This window comes from Enhydra lutris, unplaced genomic scaffold (genome assembly GCF_002288905.1).
Source record: "Enhydra lutris kenyoni isolate GAN:26980312 unplaced genomic scaffold, ASM228890v2 scaffoldscaffold37, whole genome shotgun sequence".
Classification (NCBI taxonomy): Eukaryota; Metazoa; Chordata; class Mammalia; order Carnivora; family Mustelidae; genus Enhydra; species Enhydra lutris.
Genome location: NW_019154121.1, coordinates 1,495,972 through 1,520,720, shown reverse-complemented (window position 1 = coordinate 1,520,720; position 24,749 = coordinate 1,495,972). Strand labels below are relative to the sequence as shown.

The window sequence follows — 24,749 nt, the reverse complement described above, 5'->3', positions numbered from 1 at the left end:
AGAATTCATTCCATATTTGGTCAAATAACTGAATTAAAAACAAAGATCTTTCTCCCTGGGTTTTCTGAATGAGTTTTCTTAGTTATTTAATCACATTATGCTCAGAACTGAAAGAGATATTAGAAACCACCTAGATTAATTCCCTCACTTTATAGGTTAAAGAAATTACCTCTAAGTGAAATGACTTACTTCTTGGCACACAAATAATGGGGTAGAAGATGACTTAGAGGGGCGGCTGGGTAGCTCAGTTGGTTAAGCGGCTGCCTTCAGCTCAGGTCATGATCTCAGGGTTCTGAGATGGAGCCCTAGTCATCAAGCTCCCTGCTCAACAGGGAGCCTGCTTCTCCCTCTCTGTCTGCCCCTCCCCCTGCTCCTGTTCTCTTTCTCGCTTTTGCTCTCTCTCTCTCAGATAAACAAATAAAATAAAATAAAATAAAATAAAAGATGACTTAGATCCAAAGTATCTTAATTCCTAGCCTTTCTTCCTATTCCATGTTTCACACAAGAATTCTTAATTGTACTATAGGGTAAATTCATGTCCTTTTCTACCTTTTTAAAGTGTCATTGCCAGGGCACCTGGGTGGCTCAGTGGGTTAAAGCCTCTGCCTTCAGCTCAGGTCATGATCCCAGGGTCTGGGGATTGAGCCCCACATGGGGCTCTCTGCTCAGCAGAGAGCCTGCTTCCCTTCCTCTCTCTCTGCCTGCCTCTCTGCTTACTTGTGATCTCTGTCTGTCAAATAAATAAATAAAATCTTAAAAATAATAAATAAAGTGTCATTGCCTGCCCCAATTTCCAACCCCTTCCTCTAAATCCCAATCAAAATACTATACCAAAGTATTCATGAAAATGAATCAAGAGAAAATAATATTAAGTTGATAATATACTTATTCTTCCTTTATTGTGCTCTCAGATTGTGATAAAAGACATATCCTACATATGTGTAAGACACAGATGTTATTTACAAACAAGCCTTTAAGTTTTCAATATTTCTTAAGCTTCATTTTTAATAGTAGCAGATACAAAAATTAAAGTGACTAATACAATATATTTAAAGCAAGGCAAAATGCATTCATCCATGCATTTATTCACTCAATATTTTGGTGGCATTTAATTTGAGCCAGTCTCCATATTAATATGTACAGGGTTAAATGATTAATAGAACAATGAATATAAATAAATTCAGAATTGCCCTTATGGAGCTTATATTGTAATGAGGAAAGAAATCTAAAATAAATATCACACTAATCTGTAGTATCAAATTGGGTTATGGAATGTACTTTTCTTTCAAAAGAATAGAAATCTGATCTTGTGCATATGTATACCAAAAGAAACAGGCCTAGACAAGGTCTGGGGCAGTCAGGGGTACTTCTCAGAGGAGGTGACATTTAAACTGAAGAATTGGTATGAGCTAACTAGCCAAATGGAAGGTAACAACAGTGGAGTGAGAGAGTATTCCAGAAACAAAGCCTTGTGGCTGACATTAGTGTGCTGCATTTTTGCATTCAAATAACAGAAAGACATCTTTTGAGAACTTTATATTGGAAAAAATATTTTATTCCTTTGTGGAGAACAAAGCATAAAGCAATCGCTGACACATGGTAAATGTTTAATGAATACTTCAGTGAAAGAAAGGCACTTGTTGGTATAAGGCTATGATATCCAATTCGTACCAGAACTTTCTCTGAGTCCTGAGGTGTCAAGAGTGTCCTAAAAATAGCAAGGAAAAGTGAACTGCCTTGTTTAAAGATGCCAAAGAAAATGATATAGACTTACATGGTCATCCTTCAACTAAAACACTTGACCAAGACTATGAAAGTTTAAAAACTTTATTTACATTTTCCCACTAATTTTGATACCAAATAAACACCATTACTTTTCTTAAAGTAAGCATTAAAACATTATTACTTTATTTATTTATTTTGAGGTGGGGAGCGGCAGAGGGAGAAAATCTTTCAAGCACACTTCCCACTGAGCACAGAGCCTGGCATAGGGCTTGATCCTAAGACCCATGAGATCATTACCTGAGCAGAAACCAAGAGTCGAACACTCAGGCACCCCAAACATTAATATTTTTAAAAATATGAGTGGTCTCAATTTTACTCCCAGCTAAAGTAATTTAAGTAATTAGATCTGTATTTACAATTCGGATTATTCTCACTAAAGGAAAAAAAGAACAACACTTTTTTTCCATAGTATTTAAACTGTCAAACTAATCTACTTAGATGTTCCTAATAATATAAATGCCAGTTACATTTACCCAGTATACGCCATTCACACTGTCTCTAGGCCCCAATTCATTCTAGTGTCAGGGCCTTTGAGTCTATTATTCCCTCTGACAAGAATATTCTTCTCCCAGATTCTAAGCAGCTGCCCTTCTCTCATCACTTAGATCTTAGCTTAATGTTACTGTATAAAAAGACCTCCCCCACTTTCCTAGGCAAGAGAACATAGCACAGTGCCTAGCACAGAGTAGGCATTCCACGAATTATAGTTATTATTATTTGTAATGTTAAATAACAAATACCAACTCAACGCTTTCTATTAACCACAACACAGTGAAAGGCATTTTATGCATTTTTAATTCTTACTACTACCAGATAACTATTATTATCCCTCATTAAATTGTTTGGCCAATGTCACTGAGGCCATAAGGGGCAGAGCATTTGTCTAAAATAAAAAATTAAAAAAAAAAAACTGTATGTATTTTTTTGCAACATATACATTTTGATTAAAAGAAACCAAATGCACAAATGATGTGGTTACATTGTACTTAGACCTTAAAAAATCAAGATGGTTAGAAAACACATTTTTTCTGATTGGATTACTCTGATAATAGGTTCACATTTCTCCAACTTGTGGCACTGCTTACACTCCAAACTCAACTGAACTCAACTGAAAATTTAACTTACTCTTTATTTATTTCTATTTGCTAGTCAGTACTGACTTGAAATTCCTCCAATATTTAGAGTTATTTCTTACCACACAAATTAGCTCTTGAGCCTTGTTAGTAGCCAGGTTGTTTGACATAGGTGAAAAAAGGATCAGTGAGTATTAAAAGGGCACTGAGCAATGTTTTGTATAATTGTATGTCGTCCCCAGAAAAGGATAGTGACCTGCATGTCTATGACTGGGTGCAAATTAGTTGGAAACCGGAACCTTTCTTATTCTGAGACAGATCTTGATAAGAACGAAACTGCAAGGCAGCTTCCAGAAAAAAGAATGCAGACAGATTCTCTGGGTTCACTGTAAGATTAGGGGAAAAAAAAAAATCATGGAATGTAGCCTGAGACCAGGAAAAAACCTCGGAGTTATGGGTAAATAAGTAAAAAGTATCTTAGAAATCAAGTCCACACTGTTCATTTTATAGAATAAAGAAAGGAGTTATAGAGTTAAAATAAAGGCCAATCAACAAGTGAGATCAGAAGTGGGGTTTTGTACTGACTTCCCAACACACTAGATTACCCTGCATTGCCATCATAAAAATCAATTAACTGATGTTGATTTGATTCCACTCAGAAAGTAACTTGAACTAAATAGTGGGAGAGTTGCTCTCCAAGAGAGAACTAATAGAAAAAAATAATAAAGTGCATTATTTTAGTATTAACAAGCTTAGCCACGGTCAAGCTTTCTAATTAGGTCAGGATAATTTAAAATGGACTAAAAACTATCCCAGGTGGGGATACTGAAAATTCAAATTTTGCCCTCTATGACCTTAGAGGTTTCGGAAGAACAGTAATTTATCCCCAGTTCCCATGAAATTTTGATATTTATATATGAAGCAGATTGAAAAGAAAATCCAAAAACTCACACAAATTCAAGGAGTAATAAAGATTTCAGTTCTTTATAAATACCTGTCCTTTTCCTTTTTAGTCTGCATTAAGAAATACTGACAGGTTTCATGTCCAAGTTAATGTGAAATGACAGATTATTCAGTTCAGAGCACTGTGAAAGCTAGAGGGTAAATGATTCAATGCCACCCAACTATGCTGTTGTTGTTTCAACTATGTTTTTTACTTAAAAAATTATCTGGGCCTGTTCCAATTCCATAGCATTTTTCAGTTTTAGGAACATCTCACTGGAAAAGTTTAGAATCCAGTGCACAGTCACTCCAAAAGCATTTACCTAATTCATTGTGTTTGGTTTTAATTTCTCTCTCTTTATAAAATCAATTTCTCATTAGTGCTAAGTCAAATGCTTCCAAGGGAAAATGAAGAAATGCATATAGTTGACATGGGTTTTTATCAAGCTATTCAAGAGCCTATAAGGAAGAAATAACTTTAATATAAAATAGAAAGAAAATGTTATAAATATATACAAGTTTATATCTGGCAAGTAAACAGTGCTTTTCAAAATATGGTTGAAAGGAAGAACACCATTAAATTTTTACTAGCTTTGTACTGTTAATAAGAAAAAACCAATATATTCATGCTAATAGACACATGATAGCACCATGAAATGTTACTTTAAACCAGTGAAAATAATGAAAAATATTTTAACAGGGATAATAAAGACCAAAATTTCAATCCTATCAAATTAAATTAACTCAAAATTCTTTCTACTATGTCTTCTACAATTTTACTCTGCCTCTCTACTATGGTTAAATAGCTACAGCTGTCATCATGGACCTTCATGAAAAAAATGTAGTCTGATAATTTACTCTAAAATGTTGTCATTAATCGGATATTGTGATGAGGAATTTGAGCACTATTTAATCATTTGTTGACTTATTGTGTTATTATGATACTTAGTTGCTTCCTGTAGTGAAAACATTTATAACATAATATGCTGAGATCTGGGATACTGAGAAATGTACTAGAGGTGTAAGAAGACAATGGGAATCATGATGTATGGGTAGGAAAATAGTAAGTGAGGGGCAGATAACATCATGCCAGTGGGATCTGAGCAATAACAACAACAAAATTTAGAGAATGATAAGTAACTTACCAGACAGATAGGAGACTGGGAAACGGGAAAAGTCTCATGCAGGTGGAGGAAAACTATTTGCAAAGACCTAAACATAAACTCTTCAGAGAATAAAGTAGTTCATTATGAATGTAAGTTAGGATGGGTGTAGATGTGAGAAAGCAGCTAGAAGTCTGAGATGAGATTAGAAAGGCTTCAGAAAGACATTAAGATTATGAAGAATGTCATTTATTAGCTAGGGAGTTTGGATTTTACCCTGAACGCAGTGTGAAAACATGGATGGGCATTAAGTCGGTTGGTAGCATTATCATGTGACACATGTGAAGCAATGGGATTCCAATGTAGGAAGTGGCCTGATACTGATAGCAGAGGGAGCAGAATTTCAGTAATACGGATGAACTCTGGTGAGAGGTTCAAAGGTTGTGATAGTAAGAGATAATGGTAATGATATATTAAGCCTGGGCCCAAAGGTGAGAACAAAGCCACATTAGGCACCCCGTATCCTGAAGAGACTCCTAAAAATTTGGGAACCAGATAGCTCCTCCAGAACCTAAGTAGCTGAATCAGTTCTGCTTATACAAATAGCTTCCCAGCATCATGTTACCATCCACACACTCTCCACTTCCTACCTCTGTATATATGAGAATATTATACACAGGGAAAGACATTCTTTGTAGTCGTTTCCTGAATGGGTACTGCTAGGCTTTTCTCACCCTTCTCACCTCCAAATTCAAGTGACAGGAAGACTCCAAAGACTCATTCAGAGAAATTATAAAATTGGTATCTTGTTCTTGATTAAACACTTTCTTAGGCAACAGACTTGCTGATTGGCTCCTGGCCCTGTTTGAACGGGGGAGAAGATAACTGGACAGAAATGACAGAAAAGTAAATAGCAAGAAAGAAACCTACATTCCCATCATTTAGAAAGGCAAGCATACACAGGATTCTTAAGGATTAGTTGGACTTTGGAGGAAGTTGACAAGCGTATGCTTCCTGGGTTGTATGACTAAAATGCCGGAGGTGGGAGCTGACAGAAAGTTGGAAGAGGCAGTACCTGAAGAAGTGGTTACATCAGGAAACTGCATTGGGAGGCCCCAAAGACTCTTTGCTGTGCTCACAAGAGCCAGTCTTTGGAAGTCTGCTTCAATAATGGCTCAGTGGATAGCAGCTTTACCCAGACTGGCAGCTATGTCCCAGTAAGGGACAGTAGTTGTTTTGTTTTATTTTGTTTTGCTTACTACCCAATTAATTAGAGTGATCTCTTCAACATAAAAAGAGGAAAAGAGGGAGGGACAGAGGGGTTGGGGGGACAGGCAAAGGTCTAGGGCTGCATACCAATGCTATTTGGGGCTGGCAGTACCTGCACACTTAGAGAGGCACCCACAGCTCTAGGCTTGAACAAGATGGCATCTTGTGCCAGAGGGGGCTGTGTTCCAGATTGTCACACACCAGACCATTGGGGCTGAGAATGGAGAATTCCCAGTGACAATTTAGACACACAAAGTTTGCAGTTTCAATGTGTTTTGAAATCAATTCAGCCATAAAAATAAGATTGGGATGGCAACAGGCAGGAACCACCAGAGAAAAGGCAGTGGAGGGCTACCCTGGGGTAGGGACCAAAGAGCTACAGCGACAGTACCAAGCAAGGGATCCCACCAAGGATGGGAGTATTGCACTGAGCCAGGTGGCGGACAGGGAGCAGGGAGAGGAAGCAGAGGATTGAGTCTGGGAGGAAAAAGTAAGTTGGATAAGCACAAGACACTGGGTCCCTTTCCAGCCTTTCCTCCCTACTCCAAAATGTACAGGGGAAAAAGAACTGGGAAAAGAAAAAGAAAAATGTGAAAAGAAATGATTCTCCATTCTGCTAGCCACTGCTGGGCCTTGAGTCTAAGTCACTTGTTAGTGCTGAGGTAGGAAGGAAAAGATCAGGAAATTAGAGATAAATTTTATCTTTGTAACAACAGAAAATCATCTAAAAGCTATGGGACCTTCTTGGATGTCTAAAGGAAGTAGAAACATGTATTTGACAGAAAATAGTTAAAGACAATGATATGAAAAAATAAAGCCACTTCATGTTTGTTACCCACAGTAGAGTTTCCAGTAAGCCAAAAAACAAGGGAGTGGATTTAAGAGATATTTAAAATGTGCAATAGATCCAGCTTGACCAATTTGTTATGAGAGAAAAAGAAAAGTAATTGGTAATTTCTGAGTTAATAGTTTGAATTATGCCATGAGCTACCTCATCTATAAAACAATTTCATGGTGGTTCTTAAGCTTATTTTCATCACGGACTCCCATGAGAATCTGAGGGAAGTTACACACTGTCCACGAAAATAGGTACACACACACTCAGAATTTTCAGAGACTCATGTAAAATAGAAAACATTGGAGTAGGAAGCCAATCTGAGGAAAAAGATTTGAGTATAGTTCTGAATATGTTAATTTTATTGAGTCCATGACAAATCCTTGTAGAGATGTCCTTCAAAAAGAAGGCAATATAAGTGTGTGCCTGGGTTGTTATGTTTTGTTTTAATGGCAAGCACTTCTGATACCAGTTCTGACACAAAAATTGCCTCCTTCTCACTGTTTTTTTTTTTTTTTTCAGAGCCTGGAGGATCTGAAATTATTCAGTGGCTCGGTACAAAAGGTTCTGGAATTTCTTTAGGTTGCTTATAGAGATGCTCAGAACTAAGGATGAGGCCCATTAATTAAAGTAACTTCTACACTTAAGCTTTCTCTCTCGCTTTCTAAAAGCTGTCATACACGTCCTTCTGGGTCACCTCACTTCTTCCTTTCAGCTAAATTGCATCTAAAGAGTAGAGCATCGTGACAACCCAGACTTCCTTGAGTGTGTTGCTCTTAATTTTTCAAAAATCTTATGGATCAAGTTAAGGAATATGAGTTTCTCCTTTTTCCATCATCTATAGAAAACATGTGTCTTGTTATCCTTGAATTCCACTTCTGTCAGCTTTTATTTTAGGTCAGAGCTTCCACTAAGAGTGTGATTTTATGCAAAGCTTTCTTTTGGTGTTTACATTGAGTTAATGTCTGGTAGCTGAAAGTGCGCTACAAATTTTAGAATCCAGCAGGGCCTAGTCTAAAAGCCTGGTACTTATTTCAGTCCTTTTTGCCTTATTCTCTTCCTTTTCCCTTATCAAATAAGTGGAACAACATTTTGGGATCTTTCTAAGAGTTAAAAGAAGGTAATGTTTTAAAAGAGCTTTGTATAGGGTATGGCAAATAATAAGAGTTTAATAAATGTTATCAAAACAAACTATGTGAAATTTCTTTTCTTTTGGAAATCTATTTATTTATTTATTTAATATTTTATTTATTTATTTGACAGAAATAGAGAGAGAGAGAGAGAGACAACAAGCAGGGAGAGCAGTAGAAGGAGAGAGAGAAGCAGCCTCCCTGCCAAACAGGGAGCCCCATGTGGGGCTCAATCCCAGGACCCTGGGATCATGACCTGAGCTGAAGGCAGACGCTCAACCATCTGAGCCACCCAGGTGCCCCGGAAATTTCATTTAAAAAAAAAAAATGATTTGAACTACTTTGTCCTCAAGTTCTTCATCTACAAATTAAATTGGCTAAGGTATATTTAGTTTAATCCAGTCCCCATTTATTGAGTACCAGCAAATGTGGAGTTTATGAAGACAATAAGTGAAGGAGGTTACAAATTAGTGAGGAAGGTACTGACAGGCAACAAAAACAAATCAAAGAGACGGTTGGAAATCAGGGCTGTGCCACTTGCTGATTTACCTTGAATAAAATAATAAATGATGACAAACCAATAAATGATGATGCAGCATTTTCTCATCAGTAAATGAGACTAACAGTGGTCAGCTCACATAATGGTTAGAAGCATTTTGTGAAATAGTGTGGAATATTGGTGGGATGCCTGACATAAACAAAGTGATCACTAAATGTTTATCATTAGTAGAATCTTTTCAAGACCTTCACAGGTCCTAAGCTCTCTTATTTTTTTAAGATCCCATCCTAGACTTTATGTAGAATAATAAAATGTATCTACATCCCATAAAACTGTACTTTTGCTATCAAGTATTTTAAATAATTTTATAACTTTATCATTGAAAATGTTAATATAATAGTAAATTTTTAATTATATGGTCCTACTGGTAACTTTTTAAATATAAAAATGGTAGAGATACATTTAAGTTGACTGCTACAATATTACTTTGTATTATTTTCAACACTGTAGTTATTTTTGATTGTTTGAGCCAATGACTTTTTTTTCATGTCTCGAAACTTTATGCAGACCCTTAAAAATGCTGAGACCATATGCTCAATGGATAAAACACCCTAGCTGTTCAATACTAAGGCAAAATATGACAAATGTTCTAATGAGTTTCTGAAGAAACAAACAAACAAAAAAACACAAAATAATAATTCTAACTAAAGAAAATTAAGGAGGAGTTCAGCTAAAACAAGTATTTGAGCAGTGATTAATAGTTAAGAGTCTGACCATTGAATAGTGTATGGTCTCATATGACTAGAGCAGTGATCTCCAAATAGAGATTTGAACAATGAGAATGTGTAGAATGTCCATTAAGGGGCAAGAGGAAGGAAAGGAGAAAATAGCATAACGTATCTGGTTCTATTTACAATTGTAATTTCTAACTATTGCTTGTTTACGATGTACTTAGTATATTAGTGTAGTACTCTGTCTTTGTGTGTATGATGTGTACATAATTGTAAGTAAAATAAAATACATATATTGATAATATATTACAAGACAGTTTCACGATTTGCAAAGAACATCCCCCTATAATCAGGGGATGACAGAAGTTATGACCATTGAAGACTTGGTACTGTTCTACTAAGGAGTAAGTATATTATTTTGAAGATCATGGGGAACCATAAAAAGTTTTAGCAAAAGTATTGTTAGATCTGTGATTTAGGAAGTTAAATCCAGAGGTAATGTGCAATTTGAATAAAAGCAAGTGAAATACTAAAATTCAGAAGAGCAATTGGGAAAAAAAATCAATGGTCTTATCAATAGGTCATTTTACCTAAGCCCCAAAACAGAGTAGGACACCCTAATTTTCAGCCTTCCATTGAGTTGTCATCTCCTCTGACATGATCACAACCTTAAGCATGGTCACAACCTGCAGCCTGGTAAGCTGTCCCTCCCGTGTACTCCAAAGAGTTCCTTGAACTTATTCCTTTCCAGAACTTACTACACTAAATGTTAATTTTCTGCTTACTTGTCTAATGTTTCCTCTATTTTCTGTGGCTCCTAAGGGTAGGAACCAGGACTTATCTATCATCATATCCCAGATGACTTCCAGAATGCCTGCAATACAGAAACTATTCAATAAGCAGTCGATGAACACAAGGCACTTTTCACTCTTTCCTCCGCTTCCAGACATTCAGTGGACTATTTCCTATCACTCTTTCAGGTCTCAGCTTAGATCACTTTCTTCAGAAAAGTGTGTTTCCATTTAGTTCTTATCTCCTTTAATCATAACTGCATATATCTTTCCTATTATGAGGATAGCTATTTCTCTCACCAACACAGGGAACTGAGGTAGGTAGAGTTTTAAGTTCCTTCAGTGTTAAATCTTGTATATCCATGCTCTTTGGGAGATACTGCAGAAGGTCCTATTGTATAAAGATGAGCTGCACACTCAAGACAGATCACCTCTACCTAAGGCTCTTGGTTTTCTCTGAGGTGAGAAAAGTCTCTGCATAGCTGTTCTCTTTCTGGTCTGAGTTCCCTCCTTTGACCTGATGTATAGACACATTCCCACTCTATGGTTGGTATAAAAAATCTGTAGGGTGTTTCATTTCAAAGGAGAGTGCGTTCTGTTCAGAGTAACTGGTAGAGCCAAATATAATAATAATAATAATAATAATAAAAGGTAGCAGTATTTATGTGAGCTTTCATGAACCCACTTTTTCTGGATCATGAGTCCTTTCACTATGTACTACACCAAAACCCTCAGCCCCACTCTCTCTTTTTTACCACAAAGACACTGCACTTCTTCGTTTTATTAATGATTAGTGGCTACCAGCATCACAATTGCCATCGTGCTTCTTCAAACTCGACCATTCTCTTACACTGTACACAAAAATAAACTCAAAATGGATAAAAGACCTCAACCGTGAGATAAGAATCCATCAGAATCCTAGAGGAGAACATAGGCAGTAATCTCTTTGATATTAGCCACAGCAACTTCTTTCAAGATATGTCTCCAAAGGCAATGGAAACAAAAGCGAAAATAAACTTTTGGGACTTCATCAAAATCAAAAGCGTCTGCACAGCAAAGGAAACAGTCAAGAAAACAAAGAGGCAACCCACGGAATGAGAGAAGATATTTGCAAATGACAGTACAGACAAAAGGTTGATATCCAGGATCTATAAAGAACTCCTCAAACTCAACACACACAAAACAGACAATCATATCAAAAATTGGCAGAAGATATGAACAGACACTTCTCCAATGAAGACATACAAATGACTATCAGACACATGAAAAAATGTTCATCATCACTAGCCATCAGGGAGATTCAAATTAAAACCACATTGAGATACCACCTTACACCAGTTAGAATGGCCAAAATTAGCAAGACAGGGGGCGCCTGGGTGGCTCAGTGGGTTGAGGCCTCTGCTTTCGGCTCAGGTCATGATCCCAGCAGGGTCCTGGGATCGAGCCCCGAGTCAGGCTCTCTGTCCTGCAGGGAGCCTGCTTCCTCCCCCTCTCTCTCTGCCTGCCTCTCTGCCTACTTGTGATTTCTCTCTCTCTGTCAAATAAATAAAATCTTTAAAAAAATTAAAAAAAAATTAGCAAGACAGGAAACAACGTGTGTTGGAGAGGATGTGGAGAAAGGGGAACCCTCTTCCACTGTTGGTGGGTATGCAAGTTGGTACAGCCACTTTGGAGAACAGTGTGGAGATTCCTTAAGAAATTGAAAATAGAGCTTCCCTATGACCCTGCAATTGCACTACTGGGTATTGACCCCAAAGATACAGATGTAGTGAAAAGAAGGGCCATCTGTACCCCAATGTTTATAGCAGCAACGGCCACAGTTGCCAGACTGTGGAAAGAACCAAGATGCCCTTCAACGGACGAATGGATAAGGAAGATGTGGTCCATATACACTATGGAGTATTATGCCTCCATCAGAAAGGATAAATACCCAACTTTTGTATCAACATGGATGGGACTGGAATAGATTATGCTGAGTGAAATAAGTCAAGCAGAGAGAGTCAATTATCATATGGTTTCACTTATTTGTGGAGCATAACAAATAGCATGGAGGACAAGGGGAGTTAGAGAGGAGAAGGGAGTTGGGGGAAATTGGAAGGGGAGGTGAACCATGAGAGACTATGGACTCTGAAAAACAATCTGAGGGTTTTGAAGGGGCAGGGGGTGGGAGGTTGGGGGAACCAGGTGGTGGGTATTGGAGAGGGCACAGATTGCATGGAACACTGGGTGTGGTGCAAAAACAAGGAATACTGTTATGCTGAAAAAAAAAAATAAGTCAAAAAAAAAACCCTATTAGCAATTTTTTTCTAAAAGTAAAAATGCTATTCTGGTTTGTTTCATCTGTTCTCTATTTTATAAACATAGCATACCAATTTCTGATTTTTTTCCTCCTTTGCTCATTTTGTTCCTTTTTTCTAAAAATATTTTTCTACTTCTTTCTACATATCTACTTTTTAAGATCTATATAAAGCTTTCCACTTGTAACAACTCTTCCAGCTTTTATTGGTTCTCTTCTCTCCTGAGCTTCACAAGAACTCCAGGCAGACACATAATTACATTGGTCTGTAGTCCTTGTGAATAATTAAATTGCTTGAACATTATGGACAGCGATTGTGCCTTAAAATTTCTCTTACATTGTCTGTCATGTTTTACATAGCACAAGAAAGACAGTAATCACTAATGCTGTTGACCAGATATTTCTAGTTTTTCTTCCAGACACATGGTAGGAATGTGTTTCCCTGCTATTTTGAAGCACTTGAGGCCAAGTACCTTGCTTTGGTCAATGAAATGTCAGTAAGTGTTGTGTGCCACTTCCATGTAGTAACTATAAAAATATTAGTATAGTTTGGCATATTCCATTTTTTCTATCTTGGCAACTGGGTAACCACTTCAGCCTAGATTCCTGAAGAAAGGTGACATATTAAAGAACAGTTGATTTTTGATGGATGGCATCCAGAAGATCCAATGTCATTTGTTAGTTGAGAGAGCCAGTTACCAAGGGTGGAGCAATTGAATCACGAGTGCCAGATAATTGGTCAGTTGAGGAAGAAAGTAATCACAGATAGTGGAGACCACATATGTGCAAGTCACTCCTGACAAAAGCAGAACTTTCTTCTTTCAGTAGTACTTCAAGAATACTGGTGCACTAAAGTCATATAACAATTAGGCTGAACCAAGTGAGACTGCCATTTTTCCAGGACAAAAATAACCAACTATTGGAAATTTCATATAGTGCAACCAAATAGAAATAGAACTAAGAGAAGAAAATAAGAAAAATCGATGAGAAGATATGCACCACTTTTGAATGAACTATTGAATTTTATAGTGTCCAATAGTAAGATCTGAATTTGCCTGAATTTATACAAAGAGTTGATGATGTATTAGAACCTGTTACTAGATTATAACCATATTGGACTAAACAATTTATTATGGCTAAGCAGAACTGAAATATAATAAGCCAAAAAAAAAAATCCTTTGCATTTGCACAAGTAATAAAGGAAACTTGTTTTTTGCAAATACACTACCCAGCTTAAAAATCTTTTCTGAGCTCATTTAATAAGTAGATAATCTGAATGCCTTATATCTATTTTAAAAGTTAAATTTGTAGCTTAAAGTCTTCCCACAAAGAAAACACCAAGATCAGATGGCTTTACTGGAGAATTCTACCAAATATTTAAGAAGGAAATAATAACTCTATACACTCTTTTAGAGATTTGGAAAGGCAAAATATTTCCTGACTCATTCTATGAAACCAGTATTACTCTGAAAATAAAACCAGGCAAAAAAATAAAAGAAAATAAAATTATAGGCCAATGTCTCTTAAGAACATAGATGTAAAATTTTTAACAAAACTATCTTAACAAAGAAGAATGAAGCGAGGGGCGTTATTCTTCCTGATATTACATATTACTATATAGCTACAGTAATTAAGATAATTTCATTTGTTAGAGAAATAGAATATAGATCAATAGAACAGAATAGGGCAAGCAAAAATATACCTACACAAAAATACTCACTTGATTTTTGACAAAAATAAAAAACAATTCAATTGTGAAACATTATCTTTTTCAGAAATGATGCTGGGACAATGGACATCCTGAGGCAAAAACAAAGACAAAAGACAACAATAAAAAATAATAATAAGTTAGAGTCATATCAATGGAAGGGATGCAAGATGGTATGTAGTAGGAAGACCCAAAGCTCACCCATCCCACATTTATAACTATATATCACTCACATATGAGTCAATAACCCAGACAAAAATCCAGAGAGTGGCAGAAAAAAACTCCACAATAAAGTGTAGAAGAGAAGCCATATCTGAGAATTCAGGAAGGGCAGAAATGGTGGCTGGGAGCTGCCCATAGGAGGGAGGGAGCTCCAGTTGTGGAGAAAGGAAAACACCAGAGAGCCTACACAGGGAAAAAGAATCCCATAATGTGTGGTCTTGAAAGAGAATGGGGCTGAATTCCATGAGTTTGTATATCCAGAGGGACTTGGAACCTGGAGCATTAGAAGTCAGCTGGTTCAGCATTGGGGGAGCCATGAGGGGGAGTGATAACAGGGTCCCTGCCCCTAAAAGACAACAGTCCCAAGTAGAGCAACATAGAAGTGGCAGCTTGCACAATGGGAAAAAGATTTGTTTATACTAATTATAGAGCATGTTGGGGGACTTCTTTGGGAACAAAGGGGTTGGTAGCCACCATTTTCCTCCCTTGCCCCCTACCATAAATACAGAGCCACCTGCAGGAGCTGGAACTACAAAGACACTTGCTACCTAACCTGCTAGCTGTGAGCCCTGCCTATGAGTTCTCCTGAGGACTTGCTCTCTTTAAGCCTGCTGGCCAAGTCTCTGGGCTCAACTCAAATTTTGTTAGTACTGCATATGCTCTGCCCAGCCACTGCCTCCTGGTTTCATGCACCTGATGGTCACTGAACTTCAGGAGATCTAGCCTAGGACTAGTGTCTCAGTGAAAATTTTGCTAATTCCTCATGTGCCCTGACCAGGCACCACACACACAAACACAGTACAATGCACCCAGCTATGGGGCACAGACACCAAATGCCCTGGCAATGGCTTCTGCTATGTGCTGCACTCCCAACTGCTGATGTACTTTGGGCAATAGGCCTAGGATTAGCAGTTTAGTGCAAATTTTGCGGACACAGTATGCCATGCCCAGTGACCTCCCCACTCTGGGAGCAGCCTCTCTTCATGCGTAGACACTGTGTGTCACACCCAGTTGCCAGGCCTCCTTGCCACTACCTCAGCCATGCATCTTATTATCTGGTGGATGCCACTCATGCACATTGTAACTGTGGCCTCCACCCTACTTCAGAGAATCTGGTCTAAGACTAGTGAGTTGGTGCAAAAGTTGCTAACATTGTCACACTGACCCCAAGCCCTCCAAGGATCATGCCCCCTCAGAGTCAGTCTGCCTAGGTCTCACTAGCACCACAGAGAGCAATCACAGCTCACAACAGTGAATGCTACACAAACACAATAGCAGGTTATAGGCAGCACACATAAGAGACTCCTGTAAGTGGCAGGTTCTAGTGAAGAAGGAACACTTTACTGCAGGGCACTCCAGGACCTCAGCAGAGGATAGAGCTGACTTTCCTAACATGCACAAACAGACACAGAGGTGGATGAATTGAGGAGACAGAGGAATTTTTCCCAAATGAAAAAACATGACAAACCACAGCAGGAGATCTGAGCAACACAGAAATAAATAATATGCCTGATAGAGAATATAAAGTAATGATCGTAAAAATACTCACTGAACATGAGAAAAGAATGTGAGACCTCTCATCAGTGAGACCCTTAACAAAGAGATTTTTTTAAATGACATATCAAAGATGAAGAACTCAATAAATGAAATTTAAAATATAACAGATGGAATGAACAATAAGTAACAGGAAGCCAAAGAATGTATCAGTGACCTGGAGGATAGAGCAATATAAGGCAATCAATCAAGCTGAAGAGATGAGAGATCCATATCCAGCAGGTACAGAGAACCCCCCCAAAAATCAACAAAAACAGATCTACACCAAGACCCACTATAAGTAAAATGGAAAAATGTAAAAAAACAAAAAAAATTAAAAATGCCAAATGTAGTGATAAAGAAAAAAAAAATTAAAAGCAGAAAAATGAAAGTTTCCTATAAAGGAAACCTCATAAGGTATCAGTGGATTTTTCAGCAGAAACTTTGCCACCCAGAAAAATGTGACATGAAGAGTGTTGCACAGCCAAAGTTGTTTGGGTACCTGGGTGGCTCAGTGGGTTAAAGCCTCTGTCTTTGGCTCAGGTCATGATCTCAGGGTCCTGGGATCGAGCCCCACATCAGGCTCTCTGCTCAGCAGGGAGCCTGCTTTCTCCTCTCTCTCTGCCTGTCTCTCTGCCTACTTGTGATCTCTCTCTCTGTCAAATAAATAAATAAAAATTTTTTAAAAAATCAAAAAAAGAAAGAAAAATGTGGCTTGATATATTCAAAGTGCTGAATGGGAAAAAATGAAGCCAAGAATACTCTATCCAGCAAGGATATCATTCAGAGTAGAAGAAGAGATAAAGAGCTTCCCAAACAAACAAAAACTAAAGGAATTTATGACCACTAAACCAGGCCTGCAAAAGATAGTAAGAAGGACTCTTTCAGTACGAAGACCAAAAGTGACAATATGGAAGTATGAGACAAAAAAGCATCAAAAAAATGTTTTTGTAAAGAAAAAAAAAAAAGTCAAGGAACTCACAAAATAAAAAGATGTAAAATATGACACCATAATACCTAAAATTCAGGGAAGAGAGGAGTAAAGAATGGCCTTAAACTTTAGAGACCATCAACTTAATACAGACTACTGTATGCAGATGATGTTATATACAGACCTAACGGTAATTGCAAATAAAAAACCATTAATAGATATACAAAGAATAAAGAGAAAAAATTCAAATATATCACTAAAGAAAACCATGACAGAGAGGAATAGAAGAAAGGATCAAAGAAAACTACAAAAACAACCACAAAACTGGTAACAAAATGACAATATATACATATTAATCAATAATTTTGAACATAAATAGACTAGATACTACAATCAAATAACATGGATGAAAAAACAAGGTCCATCTGTATGCTGCCTACAAGAGACTCATTTTAGACCTAAAGACACTTGCAGATTGAAAGTGAAGAGATGAAGAAACATCTATAATGAAAATGGATGTCAAAAGAAACTAGAGTAGCAACACTTATATTAAAACAGATTTTAAAACAAAGTTTGTAACAAGAGACAAAGAAGGACACTACATAATAACAAATGGGGCAATTGAACAAGAAGATATAACATTTATAAATATTTTTGCACCCAACATGGAAGCACTTAAATGCATAAAACAGTTAATTAAAAACAAAAAGGGACCAACCAATGTCAGACCTCAAGTTATATTACAAAGCCGTAGTGATCAAAACAGTATGGTACTGGCACAAAAATAGACCCATAGATCATTGCAACAGAACAGAAAACCCAGAAATGAATCCATATTTATATGGTCAATTAACCTTCAACAAAGCAGGAAAAAATACCCAATGGAAACAGACAGTCTCTTAAACAAACAGTGTTGGGAAAATTGGACAGCTACATGCAAAATAATAAACCTGGACCACTTTCTTTCATCATACACAACAATAAACTCAAAATGGATTAAAGACCTAAGTGAAACCATAAAAATTTTACACAGGCAGTAATTTCTCTGGCCCTAACTGTAGCAACATTTTTCCAAGTATGTCTCCTGAAGATAGGATTATAAAAGGAAAAAATACACTATTGGGACTACATCAAAATAAAAAGCTTCTGCACAAGGAAGGAAACAACTAACAAAACTAAAAGGCAGAAGATATTTGCAAATGACATATCCAATAAAGGGTTGTTATCCAAAATACATAAAGAACTGTTGCAACTCAATCCCCCAAAAACAAATAATCCAATTACAAATGGGCAGAAGACATGAACAGACATTTCTCCAAAGAAGACATACAGATGGCCAACAGACACATGAAAAGATGCCCAACATCGCTCCTTATCAGGGAAATGCAAATCAAAACTATAATGAGATATCCCCCCACACCAGACAGAATGGCTACAATCAAAAAAACACAAGAAACAACAGGTGTTGGTGAAGATGTGGAGGAAAAGGAAATCTTATCAACTATTGGTGGGAATGCAAACTGGTACAGCCACTCTGGAAAAGAGTATGGAGATTCCTCAAAAAGTTAAAAATAGATCTACCCTATAATCCAATCAGGCTCCTGGGCATTTACCCAAAGAATACAAAAATAATAGTTCAAAGGGATACTTGCACCCCCTATGATTATAGCAGCATCATTAATAATAGCCAAATTATGGAAGCAACCTGTGTCCATTGATTGATGAATGGATGAAGAAGTGGCATGCATAGATAGATATAGATGTTAGATATAGATATACATATAGATATAGATGATATAGATGCTGGAATATTATTCAGCCACAAAAAAGAATAAAATTTTTCCATTTGCAAAGACATGAATGGAGTTAGCAAAATAAGCTAGTCAGAGAAAGACAAATATGATATGGTTTCACTCATATGTGGAATTTAAGAAAGAAAACAAATGACCAAGATAAAACAAGGCAAAGCAAAAGAGAGAGAAGATAAGCCAAGAAACAGACTCCTAACTATTGTGACTACTGTTGGTTACCAGAGGGGAGGTGAGTGGAGGGAGGGGTAAAATAGATGATGGGGATTAAGGACTGCAGTAGTTGTGATGAACACTGGATGATGTAGAGAATTGTTGAATCATTACATTGTACACCTAAAACTAATATAACACTATATGTTAACTACACTGGAATTAAAATAAAATAAAATTTTAAAAAATGCTAAAGTAAAATAACCAGGAGAAAAAGTTAGATTCGTACCTCACAGCATAAAGAAAAACTAACTTAAAAAGAAGCATAGACATAAATATAAAACCTAAAGCTATAACATTTCTAGAGGAAAATAAAACATTTTTGTGACTTTAGGTTAAGTAAACTTTCCAAATGCAACCACAAAAACACAAAGCATAAAATAAAATTGATATATTAATCTTTATCAACTTTAGGAACTTCTGCTGTTGGAAAAATATTAAGACATGCCTAAACTGGTAGAAAATATTTGCAATTTTTCCACTTGTAAAAAGAGTTATAGCTAGAATATATTTTTTTTAAACTGTCAAACCTGAATAAGAAGGCAGTTTCATTAAAAAGTTGGCAAAATAGGGCGCCTGGGCGGCTCAGTGGGTTAAAGCCTCTGCCTTTGGCTCAGGTCATGATCCCAGAATCCTGGGATTGAGGCCCGCATCGCATCGGGCTCTCTGCTCAGCAGGGAACCTGCTTCCTCCTCTCTCTCTGTCTCCCTCTCTGCCTACTTAAGATCTGTGTCTGTGTATCTACTTAAGATCTGTGTCTGTCAGATAAATAAATAAAATCTTAAAAAAAAATTGGCAAAATATTTGATCACTTCACCAAAGAAGATATATAGATGGGAAATAAGCACTTGAAAGATGCTCAACATAATTAGTCATTAAGAAAATACAACTAAAAACCACAATGAGATTCTACTACCTAATAGCTATAATAGCTAAAATTAAAAAGACTGATCATTTCAAGTGTTGCAAGAATTCTCAGACAATGCTCCTAGGAAAGTAAAGTGTAGTATGACTGCTTAGAAACCGTACAGGATTTCCCTTAAAAAAGTTAAACATTAAACATAAACATAGGGATATTGGGTGGCTTATTGGTTAAGCATCTGCCTTCAGCTCAGGTCATGATCCCAGGGTCCTGGGATTGAGCCCTGCATTGTGATCCCTGCTCAGTGGGGTGTGTCCTTCTTCCTGTTCCTCTCTCCTGCTGGTTTTCTCTCTCTTTCTTTCTGTCTCTCTCCCTTTCTCTCTCAAATAAATAAATAAAATCTTCTAAAAAATAAAAATAAAAAATAAATGTAAAGCCTATGATCCAGTAATTTGTCCTAAATACTTATCTAAAAGAAATAAAAGCAAACTATCTATAAGATAGTTGTTACACAAATGTTAAAAGCAGCTCTATTTGTAACAGATCTAAGCAGAAAATAACCCAAACGTCCACCAGAAGATGAATGGATAAACAAGTAGTGGTATATACACAAAATGGAATTCTATTCAGCAGTAAAAAAGGATTGGATTATTGGTCATCACAACTACACAGATAAATCTCAGCTTTCTCTTAACTGAATTAATCGAAACATAAACAAAAAGGCGTATATAATATTATGGTTTTGTTTATATAAAATTATGTAAGACCTCAAACTTACCATAGGTACAGAAAGCAGATCAGTAGTTGCTTGGTGATAGGGGTATGATAAGAAGAGGTTAGAGAGACAGAATACAAAGGAACACAGAGATACTTTGGGGTGATATATGTGTTGACTATCTTGATTGCGGTCATTGTTTTGTGTCTGCATCCACTTGTGAAAATCTTTCAAAGCATCTACTTTAAATAAGTGAGCTTATTATATGCCTACACACCTCAATAAGTTATTTTTTTAAAAATGGCAGCTTCGGGCACCTGGGTGGCTCAGTTGGTTAAGCAACTGCCTTCAGCAAGTCATGATCCTGGAGTCCAGGGATTGAGTCCTGCATTGGGCTCCCAACTCCGCAGGGAGTCTGCTTCTCCCTCTGACCTTCTCCCCTCTCATGTGCTCACTCTCTCTCTCTCAAATAAATAAATAAAATATTTTTTAAAATGGCAGCTTCCCATTACCTTAAAATAGAGATTAAATGTTTCCCATACTACACTAGATCCTACATGATCTTGCCCTTACCTACCTCTCCAGTTTCACTTTGGGCCCACCCCCCTTTATATGTTGCCATCATAATCGGCCATTTAGTTCTTCAAGAGTTTGTGGTCCTTCTCACCTCAATACCTTTGCAAATGCTATTCCCTCTCCTTTCCCCACACTTAATTCCTAGTTAACTTCCTCTCATCCTTCAGTTCTCATCTCAGATATTAGTCCCCAAGAAAAGATTAACTGAACACCCCAAGATACTTGAGGTTTGCAACACTCTATTTTTTCCTTTTAAAATTTGTCAAAATTTTTATTTAGATTTTGAGTACATTTTCAGTTAATGGCTATCAACACTACTAAAGTACACAAATTTACATTTAGTTAATAGTTTTGAAGAATAAGTTAAATGTAATTATAACATGTTATATATAAGGAAAGAGATAAACTGCTTAAAATCACACACATACTAGTCAATGGCAGTGATTTGAAATCAGCTCTCTCTGACTTTAAAGCATATAATCTTAATTAATGATTAATCATTCTATAATATCATATGCACTATGTATGATATGATACCAAAAAGAAATATATTGTGGAAGTCAGAGCATGATCTCTAAAATGATGGCAGATAAATAGGTAGTATTTCCAGGGAAGCAGTCTACTTGGAAGAACCTAAACTGTTTGTGGGGTATCTGATATTTAAGCCAAAAAGGGAAGTGGAATGGTTCTGAAATTTGGAGATGAAGTTGGCTTCAGGCTGTCAGCAATAAATCCTTGCAAGATAAGAGTAAACATAGTGCTATTCTAGATAGACTGTGGTATTGGGCAGATTAATAAGGCAGAGATCCAGGGATTTAGTACAAAATGAGAACCAAGACATCTCCAGGGCTAGGCAGAACCTCATAGGGAAATTCTGAGATAGAAATATGGAAAGCATGATTTGGTACTGAATGCTAGAGTGCTGCTTTGCATTTGTAAAATCTCTCCATATCGCCAAGAGACCTTTACCTAACCACTGCCTTACCACGCTACTCCAGTTTCAAGTACTTCTCAGCAGAATTAATCACCAAATTTGAAAATTTAAAATGTAGGAGACACATGGTAATAGAAGAGGTGAGAATATATACAAAATTTTGGAAAGTGCAAGAGAATATTAAATCGATATTCAGTTATCTAAGTAATTATATATGTAATAACCAGACATTATAAAGTAAATCACATTCAGTGTCTCAACTGTTTTATCTTTTCTACATTAAAAAATATATATACGAGCTCATCCAAAAAAGATTTACTATTGAACAGGAGGTAGGTTTTTGGTTAAATGACACTGCCACTTGACAGATAAAAAAACTGCATGCTATCCAAAATTCTTCATTCCTCAAGTAGCTTAAAATATAGGGGTGTTCATAAACTATCTTTAAAAGGAGAGTATAATATATTGCCTCCTGTCAGAGAGAAAGGACTTATCTTAAATCAGGAAACGAAATACTCCCAGGGTCTTAAGATACATTTATTTGTTTATTTATTTATTTATTAAAGATTTTATTTATTTATTTGACAGAGGCAGAAACAGCAAAAGAGGGAATACAAGCAGAGGGAGTGGGAGAGGGAGAAAGGCTTGCTGCCCAGCAGGGAGCCCCTGCAGGTCTGGATCTCAGGACCCTGGGATCATGACCTGAGCTGAAGGCAGAAGCTTAATGACTGAGCCACCCAGGTGCCCCAAGATGCACTTATATTTTTAAATGAAATAAATTCTAGGCCAAATTTCTCACCTCCTAGATTAGAATTTATGCTAATCAATAAAATATAGGTATTTGTAAAATATTAGTAAAATATTATAATTTATATTTCAATAAAGTTTATAATTCTTATAAGATACTACCATTTGTTTATGAAAAGTATAATTTTTACTTTCAAATATATCCTGTTATAGTATGTGTACCTTTGGAATTTAAATGGAATAAATATATTTCATTTTTATACAAAATGAGCTGTATTTAATCATCAGAATCTTGCATTGGCCATCTTCAATAGATTTTATAACATTTAAAGGCACTGTGTTTTCCAAATGTCTGAAGTTAGTGTCTCTCCTAGACATAAACTACAAAAGCAAATTCTCTATTCCTAGTTTGGCTTGCCTCTAAGTTTGTTTTCCTTCTTATAAGTTGTAAAACAGTTCTGATGTATATTGAAAAGAGTATGCTGTGTTTAAACTAGTATCTTTATTGATAACAGTATGTAAGTATAAATTTATAAGCAATAGTCAGCAACCTAGAATCTAATCCAATTGTCGAAAGGCTCAATGCTTTCAATAACTCAGTTCTCTGTGACTGGCAAGATTGAATACATATTTTAAAAAACATGAAGGATATTGACTAAACATATTTCACCCATATTTTTTTTCTTAAACAGTATAATATTATTATATTACCATTGAATAAACTATTCTTTACAGAACTAGGGAAATCCGATTTTAGTATTTAAGTTCAGTAGGGCCACTGGCTCTTACCAAACACCTGTTACTTTCTCTTTCCTGAAAGTCAGTCCAAACTCTGGTGGCATATTAAATAAAACCATAAAAGCCACTGCTATTTTGTTTCAGGTTGCTTGAGGAGGTTAATGCACTGGTGAAAAAAATGGGTTATATTTCAGGAGTATAGAAGGGAGAAAAAAGACAAAAGTACTAATCAACTTTGAAATCCATATATTTCTGGGAAGATGAATACACAGGATAATATGATAATCCCAAATGTCAACCTCATTTTTGCTGAACTTCTAAATATTTTAATAATGCCTTAATTTTTCACCTTCATATGACTCAGGGTACACTTTTAACAAAGGTCTCAGAAAAGCCCAAATGCAAACTCAACTATCATGTTTTTATATTTAAGAAGTGCAGTGTGAGCAGCCCAGGTATCAGGTATCAGGTCTCATTTTCATACCCTTGCTGCACTCGTGGCACTGTAGAGAAACTACCATAAATCATTTCTTGGCTGTGTACAATTAATTTATGTTCTGTACTTGTCTTCCTCTATGTTTTTATGCTGTTTCTTTTTATATTTGATTTTTGAGGTCACTCTGGGTTTGAAGTAAAATACTCAAGCTTCATATTAAAATATCACTGGGTGATATTATAGTAAAAGTTTTAATAACGAAATTCAGGGTCACCTTTTCCTGCAAGTTTTAAAATTAACTGTCAAAAAGGGTCAAAAGAAAAATAACCTGTAACTCCCTAACCCTTTTAAATATAAGAAGATATTAAGTGGGTTTATTGCATAATTTCGGGAAAGGTAAAACATTTCTACTATCACTGTATATTTTCACAGTGATCCCTTTATCTTATTTATCATTACCTTGGAGGTGGTTTCAGACATCATCAGAATTTTTTACCACTTAGCTTATTTGAAGTAAAAGAGGAAAAAACCTTTTTTAATAATTTTCAGAATAGCTATTCTTCCAGACGGAAGTCTACGGATCCTAAATGCTTCTAAATCTGATGAGGGAAAGTACGTTTGCCAAGGGGAAAACATCTTTGGTTCTGCTGAAATCATAGCCTCAGTATCTGTAAAAGGTAAGAAAATGTAGCTAACTGTGTTATAAGCATAGTTTCATGGCTTTGTCAGAAAGTGAATAAATATAACATGCATGTAAAATGTGTTTGCTCATATCTGTCTGCATGCTCCTATTGATAAGATAAGATACACTGCAAACATGGAACTAACACATCCCAATTGTCCCTTTCCATTATTTAGAAGACCATAAAGAA

General features: G+C 36.3%; 1 protein-coding gene across 1 annotated transcript in view; it reads left to right on the top strand.

The window, feature by feature from the left end:
• The window catches only part of LOC111154359 (contactin 5), a 560,291-nt gene that overhangs the window by 371,558 nt on the left and 163,984 nt on the right, over positions 1-24,749 (top strand). Inside the window, exon 12 of the mRNA XM_022513913.1 lies at positions 24,427-24,554. Within this exon, the coding sequence (XP_022369621.1) occupies positions 24,427-24,554 (128 nt within the window). The remainder of the gene's footprint in view (positions 1-24,426; positions 24,555-24,749) is intronic.